Raw genomic sequence first — 14,368 nt, 5'->3', positions numbered from 1 at the left:
TTCAAAAAACATGCAGACACAGCACTTTGATACAACTTTGTGTGGAATTCAGTTGAAGGTTTGACTTGATGATCTTGGAAGACTTTCCCAATCTTGATGATTGTAAGGCAGCAGGAGCAGCACAGCTTGCACCTTGCCTCCCAAGTGCTACAACAGATGGCAAAATGGCCCCAGCTTTGGGGAAAGGTAGGTGAAATATGACAAGGCTGGAAAGCATCCCAGCCTGGAAATAAGACTGCTACCATGCAAGAGCAGCATCATGCTATAATTCCAGTTCAGTTTTGCATATCCTTCCTTAACACATACCAACACACACGTGCTTCTAGCCACTGGAACTACACAAAATACATCCCAGACTCCAAACCACTGACAAGAAGCCAGCCACAAAACAAAATTTTCATCAGACTATTACACAAGTGCAAAAGCCAGCACTTCATGTGATACTAACTGCTGCTACAGAGGCAATGCAGCTACTGACCCTTTTACCCTTTAAGTGCTGATCACTTCAAGTCCAATGAAATATAACTGTGTAAAATGAACAAGCTTAATTACATCAAAAAAACAAGGCAGTACTGTTTTGTTTTTAATTTAATTTATTTAAATAGGATAAGGCTACTTAAAAGACAAGTCTTTACATACAAAATGTACATTACGTTAAAGTTTGCTGTACTCAAGTACAAAAACTGCACAAGTGTTTAGTAAAAGGGAAAGGTCACACCATTTCAAAACACACATTCTTACAATTTTACAGCATTCAAGAAGTGCCTTTTACATCATAACAGTGAATGGAGAACTTCTGTAAAGAACTAAGCTACAGTTTTTGGTTTCAATATAAACCAGTGATTAAAATGTAAACAAGTTTTCAGATCATTACTGAGCTTCTTTTACTGGGTTAACTAAGTGGATTCAGAAGTTAATTCTTTTTTTGTTTTAACAAGTCTGGAAGCATTGTTATTATTATTTACTATCCAGATCTAAACCAGATCTAAACTGGCTTCACTTTGAGCCAATGAGTTTTAATAAAAACGTTTCCATTAATTTAATTGGATTTTTGCCCTGTAAGGCACTACCAATGATCCAGATGAAATACCAAATTTCACAGAAAACCAAAATCCATCTTAAATGATCAAAGGAAGGGAAAACAGGTTTGTGGGTTTTTTTTCTAGAATGCACATGTGTTAAGGCTCTCAAGGTACTCCTGTCTTCCTATCCATGTCCCTCTCCAACCATCTGTAAGCTGAGAAAGCACTGGTCTGCATTCCACTGGTTTTCCCCATATTTTATAAGTATGATCGTAACCAGGAAAACAATCAAATTTGCTACATTGGCACATTTTTACACTTATGCATGTATAAAATATGCCTGTGTACTTAAGAGAACATGGCACTAATCCATTCACGACTTCCTCTCGAAGTTTCATATCAAACAGTCCAATCATATATTTCCATCTGTGCATTCCTTGTTTCACATATCAAGAGAAACTTCAATTTGAAGTAATGCTGTTAAAATAGTTCATCTCTTATTACCAACCTAACTTGCACTGCAAATTCTACACTCCCATGCAACAAAAAGAAAAAAAATTTCTGTAGACTGTCTTATCAGCAGAATGGTCAGTTTTCTCACCTAAACTGATTACCTTTTTAAAGCCATGAAGGTTCTAGGCATCACTCTAAATTTCAATAGCTATTTTAACTATTTAACCAGACGTGGAAGAAAACTGAATCTTAGTGAAACAATGGGTGAATCACAGTGACATGGAGGAGATGAACTATAATAATCTTGAAAACTAAGAGTGGGGGTTTATCATAGTGTAACATCACCACCTTTAAAAGAAGTAATTAATTACTTGGTGTACAAGAGTGGATACTTTTAAGGTGACTGGTGATAGTGACTCCAGCTTCATGATAGGGAGCTGTTAAACTTGTTAAAATCTCACAGCAATCTGAATCTCTGTAAGTCTGTAAATTTTAAAATAATTTTATTTAAACTGTTTAAATATGACCTATCTATTTGAAAATATGGAAGTAATATTTATGTTTGAAGCACCATTAGCTACTTCATGGCCATGTAACATGCTGGATTTTCTTCTTTGCTTCCGAAGGCTTTAGGTCATTCTGCAATACAAGAAAATAAATAATTATTCTTAGAGATACTGTGCTAACAGGAGTCAGCCATTAATCTGACATATTTCAACCTGGTACTATTACAGTATTCAGCTACAGACTACTATAACAGCTTTCTATTGCCATCTTGTGGAGAAAGCTAAATATCACAGAATTTCTCTGGTGAAGATAAAAATAGAGCCAATGAATTTAACTACCTGCAAATCATACATGTGCTTTGGTTTTCAGCAACCTACAATTAAATATTCAAAGATTTCTTTCAGTTCTGCAGCTGAAAAACGGGGGTACATACTGGAATTTCAAAACATACTTCTGAAGTTATTTCAGGTTGTCTTCTCAAAATACTTGTTGAAATGGAATTGTATAAGGAAAAATACCCAAATACACAACTAGGAAACCAATTTACTTTTGTCAAATAGTAAAAACATTAAAAAAAAAAAGAAAAAGAAAATTTGGTCTTCCTTTGTAATGACCGGGATAAAAAGAAGATAAATAATTGCCAAAGCCTCAGATGAGATCATTTTTCAAGATGTAAAGATCAAGAAAACCCAAAGCAAAGCAAGGCAGATGAAGTGGTGAAATAACTCCCTTTCACCATCTAAAGTAATAGTTTAAAAAATTCTGAGAAATTAGAGCTTTAATAATTCACATAAGCAGAGTAAAGATAGGTATATGAGTTTTCAAGAACATACTGCAACACACTGGTTCAGGGAGCACAATCTAGAGATCTCTCTTCTCTTTAAAAGACTTTCAGTGTTAATTTATTTACAGGAATCCTGTTGACTGCAACCACTGAAAGTTTAAGGGAATTAGACCCAAAGCTAATAGGGATAGTTCTGTGCTATTCATTAAATTTTTCTTGAAAGTCAAGGAAGGAACAGTCACTTGCTTGGATACACAATTGTCTTGACTGTCATTACACTAAAAATAGATCAGGCTACCTGCCAAGTACACTGATTCTTCCTGACACAATAGTAAGCATCACTTACTATTCAACAGCACATTCTTTAATTTCAGATGGTAGAGTAAAATCCATAGAACACACTTGCCTAACTTCACACGTCTGACCAGCACCAACCAAGGCATGACTGAACTTACAGGTATTAACAAGATCAACCTAAACTGTGGCTATTGTAGAAAGTCAAATGTCAGAGGTCATAGCTTCTGAGTGTCAGCCACACAGTGGCACTTAAAAATGTCATCATCGTGTCTACAGAACATTTAAATTAAATATAAAGAAGCTGTGAGATGCATACTAGACAAGTTTCAAAAGCTCTGTAGGTACAGATCTGTCCAATACTTGGAAGAATTCTAAATACTGAAAGAAGTTAGTAATACTGGTAGTAGGAACAACACCTCTCAAGCATCAATTCCATTCAGAGCCTCAGCCATGCTTCTTTTAAAAGCTGCTAAAGCTATCTTTTACAACAGCCATGTGTTTTAATACTCATGTTTAACAGAAGCCTGATGGAATGTACCAATCCACGCAGTAGAATATTATCTGCATTCTTTCATTAAAGGATTAAAAAAAAAATTTGAATTAATCAATATTAATATTTTAAATAAATATTAATATATTTTATTGCTTCTCATGAGGCAATATTGAGAAAACAATGTCATGCCTTGGGAAAATTCTAATCAATGTAACTGCACACTGTATATCTAAAGCTCCCCCTGCAGGTCAACTGAGATCAGATATTTCTTCCTTTCAAGCCCAGATTCATTCCAGATATTCCCATACTGCAGTGGAAATGTGAAAACTCCTTCATTTGTATAATGAAGGAATAGAACACAAGTGTTAAGACCTATCTCTATATTGTGGCATGTTTTTAAGAGATGGCAAATTGTTCCTTGCTCACCGACAAGCCCTGTAATCACACGATTGTCAAAACTAACCACTGCTCTTTGTCCCCATCTGGCAGCTACACTCAGCACCATTACCTACACAGAAGCTTCCTATTGACAAGCACAAATTTATTTCATTCTGATATTTCCCAAACTAGCTACACTTTTGTCTGTTTGTAAATACTATTACTCCAAAATAAAATCATCCTGAAAACTCTTGCAAGGCTCTAACTCTGGCTCCTGTAAATCTCAATTAAAAAAAAAACCAAAAACCTGCAAAACAAGATACTGCACAAACGTACCGGCAAATCAGATTCCTCTTTTGGAACAGACCTCTTTAACTTCACAACAGTAGTTCCTGCTATTGGAGACAAAGGGTAAACCTTCAGACCAGTCAACACACTGCTGTCAGTCTTTGAAATATTGTTTTGCTGAGCCTCATTATTCCTTACTCCCAGCTTAGTGTCCTCTGACAAACTGGAGGCTGAAATGTATGTTGAGGCATTGGAAGGACCTGATAATCTTCTAACTGTGTTGGTGGTGCTTCCAGCTGGAGGAGGCTTCAGGCGATCAGCAGCTCCATTCTCTGTCTTCTTCACCTTTATGCTTGTACTTGTGGAATTGCCATCAAATACAATTAATGGCCGTTTCCTTAAACCTTCCACTGTTGTAACACTGAAAATACAAATCATAAAATTCTCAGAAACGTAGGTTAGATGATCAAAAAATACCATATCCATGACATGAGTAGTGAAAATTAATTTTATCCTACCTAAATATATATCCCGAAATATTAAATAAACTCAAAAATAAATCTATACACTTAATTACAGTTAAATAAAAACAAAAAGTAATAAAAGTCACTTCCAAAATATAAAGGGACAGGGGCTGTGTGAGGACCAGTGTTCCTCAGCAAGAAGAGCTGTGTGAGGAACTGTCTAAGCAGACAATTACAGCTGTACAACCAAAGGCACTACGTTTCTACCGCTGTAGGTATTCTAGAGTAACTATAGAGATAATAAGTGTTAAATATTTCAAAAGACGAGTATTTAAGAAAGGGTGTGCTGCCTTACCTGCAGGAACAGCATATCATATTCTGATACTTCTAAATTTCCCTGTTTCCACTCTTATTCAAAATCATAATATTAAGGTAAGTTCAAAAGATTGTTAGCCAAGGAATAAAAACATTAAGCAAAAAACCCACACCTTTTAAAAATAAGTTTTCTAAGTGGGTTTAATGACTTTTTTTTAATAGTTTGTGCCTTTAAGCCTATGTGTAGTCAGAGCATGCCAGTTTAGTTACCATTGATTCATGAAAAGGAAGACCATCAAGCTAATATCAAAACAGTATTATCAGAAACGCCCTGACTGAGAAAAGTACAAAATTAATGTAACTCACACTATATGAATTCAGAGTTTTAAAAATGCAATGCTCAAGAATGACAAAGTGTTTGGAAAGTGCAGATTTAACAAATAAAAAACCCAAACCACCATTAAGAGATATAATATTCCTGTTTAAAAACTTCAGTTTTCAGTTTTGATAAAAACTCTTTTGCACCTATTTCAGCACACTAACAGTTTCCTACCCAAACACTAACCTCACACTTCCATCCTCAAGTCTGCAGATGTAAACAAACTGAGGTACTATAACCTCATGCACATGGAAAATAAACCTGACAAAAGACAGCTCAGTGTTTTAGCCACTGCTACAATTTAAAAAAAAAACTAAAAAAAAACCTAAAAAACCCACCAAATCGATTGACAGAATTTGTTTAGCTCTTCACAGTTAGAAACTCCAGTAAAGCTAAAAGAGACTCAAGATTTCAACAAGCTGCAATATTGAAAAACTACAGGAATTTCCATCCAGCTTTCATTAGGATTTACTGCTGAATATATCAGAACACCACTCATGCATATCACATGTCAAAGTCTTGGGCAGGGGAAAGGTTGAGCGAAGAGATTCATTAAAACAAACTTTTGAAGAAGACTTTGCTTTCTGAGCAAATACAAACAGAGAGATTTCTTAAATGAGGCAGACTATTTCTTTCAGAAAGCAAACATTAGTCTTGAAACAGACACACAAAATTGCTGCAGCATGTACCCCTCACTCTAGATAGAGCAGGCCACCCCTGTCCAGGAGCAAGCATAGTTAAATATGCTTTTAATACTTTCCTTAAACACAATTATTAATTAGCAATTATTCAGTGAAACAAAAATATTTCCTTTCTCCTCATTATAAAGTACATTGAAATCTACCAATAACTCATTATCAACACCTGCTGGGGGATGAAGGAACAACACCAATTCCCTGGATCAATACAGACGGGGTGAAGGAATTGAGAGTAGCCTTGCTGAGAAGGATTTGAGGATACTGGTGGAGAGAGGCTGGACACGAGCCAGCAACATGTGCTTGCAGCCCAGAAAAGCAAACATGTCCAAAGCAGCATGACAAGCAGGTCAAGGGAAGTGATTCTGCACCCCCTACTCTGCTCTGGTGAGATGCCACCTGGAGTGCTGCATCCAGATCTGGAGCCTCTGGAGGAAGGACATGGAGCAGCTCCGCAGGAGGGTCATAAAAATGATCATAAGGAAAGGCTTGAGAGAGTGGAGGCTGCTCACCCTGGAGAAGACTCCAGGAAAACCTTACTGCAGCCTTTCTGTACTTAAATTGGATGTCTAAGAAAGACAGTTCTGTGAAAAGAAGCACTATAAGCTAGATAGCATTAATAACATTTAGATGACAAAAAAAAAATCTTCCCCTTTTTTTCTATTTTTGCAGTAGTAGAGTCTAACACTTCTGACACAGGCAAGCCAGCACAGCATTCTCTGTAAACTGTAACAATATCCAAAAGCTGTTCAAGCTTCATTAACTGGGCAAAGATTAAACTAAATGCATTGTCCTAAATTGTCCAAGTTGGGCCCAATAAAGCTAAGTTACCTTTTATTCTCAATTTTCAAGTCATTTTGCTGTCTTTTCTTTTCCATCATTTTCCCCCATCTACTTTTTGGCAAGTCACGCTGAGGCAGGGGAATGGCATGTTGAATATAGAGATCAGTGAGCCCATCTTTGTCCATCTTTACATCATTTTCAACTAATATATTTTTCTGTGGGGAACAGAAAAGAGTTGTTAATTTTATGACAAATTCAAAGTTCAACCATCTGAGTGGCATCATTTCTTACTTCAAAATCCACTGTAAAGTGTTGTATGGGGCCAGGGTCCCAGAAGCAAAGGGGTGGGCTGATCAGTTTGGAGAGGCCGTGAACTGCTCAGTGCCAACGACAGCCTGGTCTCCTACCTTCCTACTGCCAACTTCCTTCATTTTCTGTGTGGATTTAACTCAGCCTGTCCCTTCAGTGAGACAATGGGAAACACGGGATGTTTTGGAGAGTGCACAACGGTTTCTTTTTCCACCACCCACAAGTGCATTTCTGCATTTCTTCACGTTTCCTCATGTGCCTCTTCCTGTGTGTCCTTTGGAGTCTCCTGACCCCAGGTGTCTGTGCTCCTTCCAGTGCATTTGAGCACAGTTGCCATGACCAACTCTGCTTCAGATTCTGGGGTGTCATGGGCTGCTTTCTTTGACGTGAGAGATGTATGGATCCAGCTGTGACCACCACTGGGCTGTTATTCACCTTTGCTCACACAGGTAAACCTTGCAGCCCCTGTCTACCCAAAATACTGCAAGTTTCCCCAAGGAAAATAGCAGCCAAAAAAAGAGAAAAGTTGTGATAGACATATTCTTGATGAATGATGTTTTAATGCACTCTTAAACACGCTTCCCTGAATCCAACTATACCACCAAAGCTCTTTTTCACATTTCTAGAAAGCAGATAGATGTAATGTAATGCAAATCGAACTTAGAGATGTGGAGCTGTGCTTTCTTCCCCAGTTTCCAAAGAATAATGGAGATAAGTTTTAACCCAATATGAGGAAGAACTGCCCTACAGTAAGGATGTCTGAGCACTGGAACAGGCTTCCCAGGGAGATCATGGACTCTCCCTTTCTGGAGACATTCAAAACCCACCTGGATGTGTTCCTGTGTCACTTGCTCTTGCTAACCATCCCTTGGCAGGGAGGTTGGACAAGATGATCTCCGGAAGTCCCTTCCAACCCAGCTATGCTGTGAATCCATCAGTTAGAACACCAGTTTTATTTTTAACCTTATATCGGGTTGTGAACATTTCTTGGTACCTCATGCCAAATTTACGGGATGAGAAAAAAACTCCACTAACATCCTACAAATCGAGGTCTTCAAGAGCAGGTCAAGCCTCTGCCATTACTGGTTCTGGCAGCACTCCATGACTTTTGATGTCGGCCTGAAACCTGTCCATATAGGCTGCACGGACAAAAGCATGTGAAAATTCTTTGAGCTTATACAAAACCCTGAAACTTTGATTACTATTGTTTCATGCACCTGAAATTTTCAGCCAAGGCAGTAACTAATATTTCAAACATCAACTAAAGCTTTGTATGGTCCTAAACTGTCTTTCAAACTCAATTATTTTTCAATTATCACGTATCAATATTTACGCATTAAGCATTAGCTTGACTGATTACACAGGCTGCCTTCCTTTAACTCACAGAATCACAGAATTACTAGGGTTAGAAGGGACCTCCGGAGATGATCTAGTCCAACCGATCTGCCAAGGCAGGGTCACCTAGAGCACGATATGCTGGGTAGGGTCGTGGCAACTTTAACAGTGTAAAGCTCATCCTTCCACAGCCAGTTTTACTGTATGCAGACACTGTCTCGATTTGGGCAAATTGCTCTTTAAGAGCCTCGGTGTTCAAACACAGCCCTTTTGCAAACCCGGAGGCATCTCCGGCGCCAGGGCCTCCTCTCTGCATGTTCGTGGTGTTCAGAGCACCAACTCAGTGCCTGCTCTGCCCTGAGCGCAGTGACTCTCTCTCCTCGCCCCGCCTCAGGGGCCGCCGCTCCGCCCGCCCCGGCTCCCCGGACGCACCTGCTCCAGGGTGAGCCGCAGGAATTCCTCCGAGAGCAGCTCCGGGTGCAGCAGCAGCAGCTCCGACTCCGAGCGCGCAGACCCCCGCTCCTCCTCGCCATCGCCACCGCCGCCGCCCGCCGGGACTCGTCTCCGCGCCGCCATCTTCGTCCCCCGGCGGCCTCTTCCCGGACTCCCACAAACCCGCGCGCGGAGGGAAACGCGTTTCCAGAGCAGCCGCGCGCCGCGGTGGCGTCACGGGATGGAGCGGGAGGCAGGACAGCGGGGGCCGGGACAGCGGGGCCGGGACAGCGGGAGGCAGGACAGCGGGGGCCGGGACAGCGGGGCCGGGACAGCGGGGGCGGGGACAGCGGGGGCGGGGACAGCGGGGACCGGGACAGCGGGGGCGGGGACAGCGGGGACCGGGACAGCGGGGGCCGGGAGTGAGCCCTGCCGGGGTGGCATCGCTCCACGGGGCAGCCGGGTCGGGGGAAACGCATAAAATCCCACAGAATCCAACAATATCCTGAGTTGGAAAGGGCCCGCAAGGATCATCGAAGTCTAGCTCCTGGCCCTACACAGGACAGCCCCAAGTATTATGCCCCATGTCTGAGAGCGTTTTCCAAATGCTTCTTGAGCTCTGTCAAGCTTGGTGCTGTGATCACTTCCCCTAGGGAGCCCGTTCCAGTGCCTGACCACCTTTGATGAAGAGCCTTTTTCTGATATCCAACTTAAACCTCCCCTGATACCGCTTCATGCCATTCCTTTGGGTCCTGTTATTGGTCCCCAGAGAAGAGATCAGTGCCTGCCCCTCACGAGGAACCTGTAGACTGTGAAAAAATCTCCCCTCAGTCTCCTCCAGACTCAGCAGACCAAGTGCCCTCAGCCGCTCCTCACACGGCTTCCCCTCAAGGCCTTTCACCCTCGTGGCCCTACTTTGGATGCTTTCCAACAGCTCTGTGTATTTTTTATGTTGTGTCACCCCGAAGTACCCCCAGCACTGGAGGTGAGGCTGCCCCAGCTCAGAGCAGAGCAGGACAATCCCCTCTCCTGCCCGGCTGTGATGCTGTGCCTGATGTCCCCAGGACAGGTTTGGCCCTCCTGGCTATCAGGGCAGTGCTGGCTCATGTTCAGCTTGCCACCGACCCCCGGGTCCCTTTCCATAGCACTGCTCTCCAGCCTCGTGTTCCCCAGTCTCTCCATACATACAGGGCTGTCCCATCCCCTGTGCAGAATTCAGCACTCGCCCTTGTTAAACTTTATACAGCTCTTGTTGCACAGCTCTATTTTTTTTTTTCTGGGTTTCTCTGCAAGGCTTCTCTGCCCTTGAGGGAGTTTCGTATTACTGATAAAGTGAGATTGCCCCCCCCAGCTGATAGCACAGAAGCGGGAGAACATCTATTTTATTGTCATTCTGTCAGCATACGCTTTGTGCTGCTGCATGCCGGAACTTTGCTACGGAATTAAACACGATCTCCGTCCTGCCCATAGTTGCGACACCCACTGGTTAACGCTGTTTGACAGGCAACAATAAAAGTTGCTTTGTAATTCCAAAGTACAATAGCTGCCTGCCCATTGGAGTTTGTCACCGTGTTTAAAAGCAGAATCGGGAATTACAGACGGTTACATGTGTAAGTAACCATGTAGTTGCTACAACATAAAATTACAAAGTAATTTGAAGTACTTGATGCATTTTGCAGAATTGCAAGGCACAGGCAACAATGTAAAACAATAAAAGTACATCCACGTGGAAGGAGTTGCAGGTACATGACTACGTACGTCACATTAGAGCTACATACATACAGCACTTCAAAAGACATAAATTCAAATTTTCAATATTTAAAAATCATTTATGAATACAAGTAAGTACTAACATTATAGCCCTTAAAAGAGTCTCCTGGCAGTATATACAATTTGTTCTCCTGTGCTTTTTTCTCTTTAGGGAAGCTGCAGCCAAGGGGAAGCACGGGCTGGGTGCCAGGGCTGCCCAAAGCCCCAACTTCATAGTTCTGTGACCAGTAGGCACACAGCTATAAATTAGTTCTATTTGCTTGTTCTCATTCATTTCTCACTTCAGCCAATTATGTCAGAAAATCAACTGAACTCAAGTAATCTTGTAAATGAGTATAGCTCCAAGGGTGAATGTTCAGCCTGTATTTTGGTGCTCATTTCAATGAATTATATTGCTTTCTTGTAAATTACATGGATCATCTCCCTCTTCCTAAAGCACCTTGTAAGTTCTGCCTCACAGAAACGTATCCTTGATAACCAAATTAGTGGTGCTGATCAAGATTTTTACCCTGTGATTTTCTTATGTTACTATTTACTTTGTAGGCATTTGTACCCAAAATTATAGTTCCTCTTTGATTAACCAAAGCGTGTCCTCTCACAATAAAGTTCTGAAAGGGAGGAAATGTCAACGGTCTGATAAAAAATATAATGTTTCTTTTCCAATTGCTGTAAAAATAATAGAATTTCAATGAACTATATTGTTTTCATAGATTTGTTGAATGATTCTATTGCATTTCATAGAAGAGATTTTTTTTAATTTTTTTTGTTGTTGTTGTTAATGCAATAGGGCAATTTTAAATAAATGATACCAGGTACGATTTTCCATTATTTTCCTTTTTAAGATTTTACAATTAGAAAAATAATATTTTACATCAGTTCTGATACATTTCTCTTTGTTCATTAGTTGTATGTGTTGTCCCAAAATAGCTTCTTTCATCCCGTGTACAAGAGGCCAATCCACACAGAGAATTGAGATATTTGAATTATTTACAGTTCTGTGCAGAAAGACGCGCTGGGCAGGCAAATCCACAAAGCCAGCATAAGGACTATCAAAATTTACCATTTACATACTTTAGTAAACAAAAGCATTAATGTTAATTGGCTACAAATTATATCGTTCTTTCATTAATTAGTCTTCTCTTGGTCAATGATTCCTTCACTTCTCATGCCAATTAGCCCATTCAGTCGTTCTCTTCTCTTGAGCCAGAGGGTTTCTGGGGTCGGTGGCTATCAGGGCTCTCACCCTGCCGGAATTACCTTTTACCCAGTCGGAGCTGATTTCAGCCCAGTTGCTGAGCAGGCTTTGTTAGTTTCTTCCTTATCTTGGGAAATCTGCCAGATATATTTGTGGCCCATAAAGTCTGCATTCTTTGTGTCCACTATCAGTAGCACGTCCTTGTCGCCAAGGTTTGTTAACCTCCTCCTAGGTCACTGAGGCATGTCAAGCCCTCAACTTTAACAAGACAATTCCATCGACAAGTAGCTTACTTTTTAAATATATAATAGTTGAGAGTTTTATATATATATATATATATATATATATATATATATATATATATATATATTAGTAATAGTATCAGCCTCCTATAATATATGAGACTTATATAATATATAAACACTATATACAAACAGCATCATTGCAAGTCTCAAAATAGATATGAGACTTATATTATTGCTATTATTAAGTCAAATTTCGGTGAGGGCACTCTCTAGGACTATGAAAAAAGCATCTCCCATATATATATATATATATATATATATATGTGTGTGTGTGTGTGTCTGTGTATATCCCAAGGCTTTGGACTCTCTTATGTATATATTTTATATATATATAATATATATAAAATAGATATATAACTAAACTATAATGCAAATAAATAAATAAATAAATAAATAAACCTATGGCTACAGATATATAAAATAATAAATGTACGAGTCTCTTCTCTCGGCCGCAGGGTCGCAGAGCTCCCTGAGGCTCCCGGCACGCTTTCCCGGCCGGTGCGGGCGCGCTGTCCCGCACGTGACCGGACGCGGGCCCCGCCGCTGCCCGGGCCCGGTGACGCGGGCGGGGGCGGGGCCGGCGCCTCACCGGAAGCGGCGCGTTCCCCCCGCCCGCCGCCGGCGGATCCCAGCGCGCCCGAGGCGGGCCCGGCCGCCGCCACCGCACCGCGAGGCCTCGGAGCGGCGGGCCCGGCTCCGCCGTGCGCCGGCAGGTGCTGGGGGAGGGCGGCGGGAGAGGCTCCGCGTCCGGCCGGGCGGAGGCGGGCGCAGCGGGGCCGGCCGGTGGCGGGCCTGGCTGCGTGCGGTGTGTGTGAGGGACGGGCAGCGCATCCCTGTCCTCCCGAGGGCTCCGCGGCTCGGGGGAATTGTATCCGCAGGTTCTTTAGAGCCCGCGCAGGGTGTAGGAGCGGTGCGAGGTGAGGCAGGCAGGGTGTTGCTCCCCAAGGCAGGGAGAGCACAATGCAATGCAAGGTTATTGCTTAACTGGAGCGGGGGAGAGCTGCTTCCCACTTCTTGCAGGAAATGAGTACGTGCGGGGTTGTTATTGCGCTTAAAAAATCAGCGTCTACTCGACTGATAATTTTCTTGATTATGGTTTTATTTTTCTTTGACAGCAAAACTTCCCCATTATCTTGTTTTCCGGACTTCTGAGCATCTAAACGTAGTATAAAAAATACTGTCTGTAACTGTGTAACTGCCTCTTCCACTTCAAAGGAACGGCATGTTCTGCAGAACCTGTTCCTTTACAGTGCTCACTGACCCCTTAGGTTTCATAAATGAGAACAAGATAAATGCTAAAAAAGAAGTTATTTCCAGGCCACGAGTGTTGGCATTGTTTGTTCCTAAAAGCTTTTTCTCACACCTTTTTTTTTTTTTTTTTCCTAGAATGAATGTTTTCATTTCTTTATTATCAAACTTATATAGTACTATGGATTTTTTTATTCTTTCTGTTCAGGAGTCATCTATTTGTTAAGATTTTTTTTCCTACTTTTAATTTTCATCTACTTTGATTTAGGAAATCCTTTTGGACTTTTTAACACATCTTGATCAGGAGCAAAATTCTGTGTTTTTCTCAGTGGCACATATAAGGCTTTTATGTTGGCCTACAGGAGCATTAACTAAATCCTTGGCAACTTCAGGTATGAAAGCTGCCCGACCTCTGCAGAGGGTAGTTTATCACTTCAGGCTACACACAGGCTCTTAAGAACTGTTGGGGTTGTTTTGGCAGTCAACCTTTGGACAGCCCTCTCTAACTTAAAATGCTGTGTTTCTTTTGATCATGTTGGAGGATAAGGTGGCTGTGTTGCCAGACTTGCATTATCATTTTACCCTTGGCTAGTTCTCTAGTGCTTCCTGGGTTTGTTTGGTTGATATTTTTTGTTGTTGTTGTTGTTGAAGGTCATAACACTGATTTACACTCCAGGTGAGGATGGAACTTGAAAATGTCATGGAAACCCAAACTAAAATCGTTTTAACTTCTGAAAAAAAAACAAAAAATGAACTCTGAAGTATTTGGCACTAATGCCTACTACTGTATCTTGGTAATATGGTTTGCTTCTAGCCATAATCTTAGTTTTATATAATTTAGTTTCATGGCTACCTGCAAGTTGTGTACCTTATTTTTCTCACTCAATTGTAGAACTTTTTGACGGTGCTTTTTAGT

At 41.3% G+C, this 14,368-nt stretch overlaps 2 protein-coding genes across 4 annotated transcripts in view; one reads left to right on the top strand and one right to left on the bottom strand.

Annotated features, from left to right (window-relative positions):
* Positions 1-575: 575 nt before the first annotated feature.
* On the bottom strand, positions 576-9,256 carry TSLIG2 (tRNA splicing ligase complex subunit 2). Its single transcript, XM_014893397.2, has 4 exons — positions 8,935-9,256; positions 6,907-7,073; positions 4,271-4,643; positions 576-2,114 (listed from the first exon to the last, which is right to left on the bottom strand). The coding sequence occupies exons 1-4, from the start codon at positions 9,076-9,078 to the stop codon at positions 2,058-2,060; spliced, it is 741 nt and encodes a 246-aa protein (XP_014748883.1). The 5' UTR covers positions 9,079-9,256; the 3' UTR covers positions 576-2,057.
* A 3,555-nt stretch (positions 9,257-12,811) lies between these two features.
* Positions 12,812-14,368, top strand: part of TGFBRAP1 (transforming growth factor beta receptor associated protein 1) — a 36,606-nt gene continuing 35,049 nt past the window's right edge. The window contains exon 1 of one of the 3 annotated variants that reach the window (XM_088160093.1): positions 12,812-12,917. The gene's annotated coding sequence lies outside the window, so the exon portion shown is untranslated. Of the gene's footprint in view, positions 12,918-12,998; positions 13,845-14,368 lie in introns of those variants that run through there. The other 2 variants (XM_088160094.1, XM_014893386.2) reach the window with 2 other exon arrangements.

This window comes from Sturnus vulgaris, chromosome 2 (assembly GCF_052056855.1).
Source record: "Sturnus vulgaris isolate bStuVul1 chromosome 2, bStuVul1.hap1, whole genome shotgun sequence".
Classification (NCBI taxonomy): domain Eukaryota; kingdom Metazoa; phylum Chordata; class Aves; order Passeriformes; family Sturnidae; genus Sturnus; species Sturnus vulgaris.
This window is presented reverse-complemented; position numbering and strand designations above follow the sequence as displayed.

Bases quoted from the DNA above. Each gene is read 5' to 3' on its own strand.
- TSLIG2 (XM_014893397.2), bottom strand. From the start codon at position 9,078: ATGGCGGCGCGGAGACGAGTCCCGGCGGGCGGCGGCGGTGGCGATGGC. The intron at 7,074-8,934 runs GTGCGTCCGGGG...TGTTCCCCACAG, and splicing joins TGCGGCTCACCCTGGAGCAG to AAAAATATATTAGTTGAAAA. The intron at 2,115-4,270 runs GTACGTTTGTGC...CTTGTATTGCAG, and splicing joins AAGAGGAATCTGATTTGCCG to AATGACCTAAAGCCTTCGGA.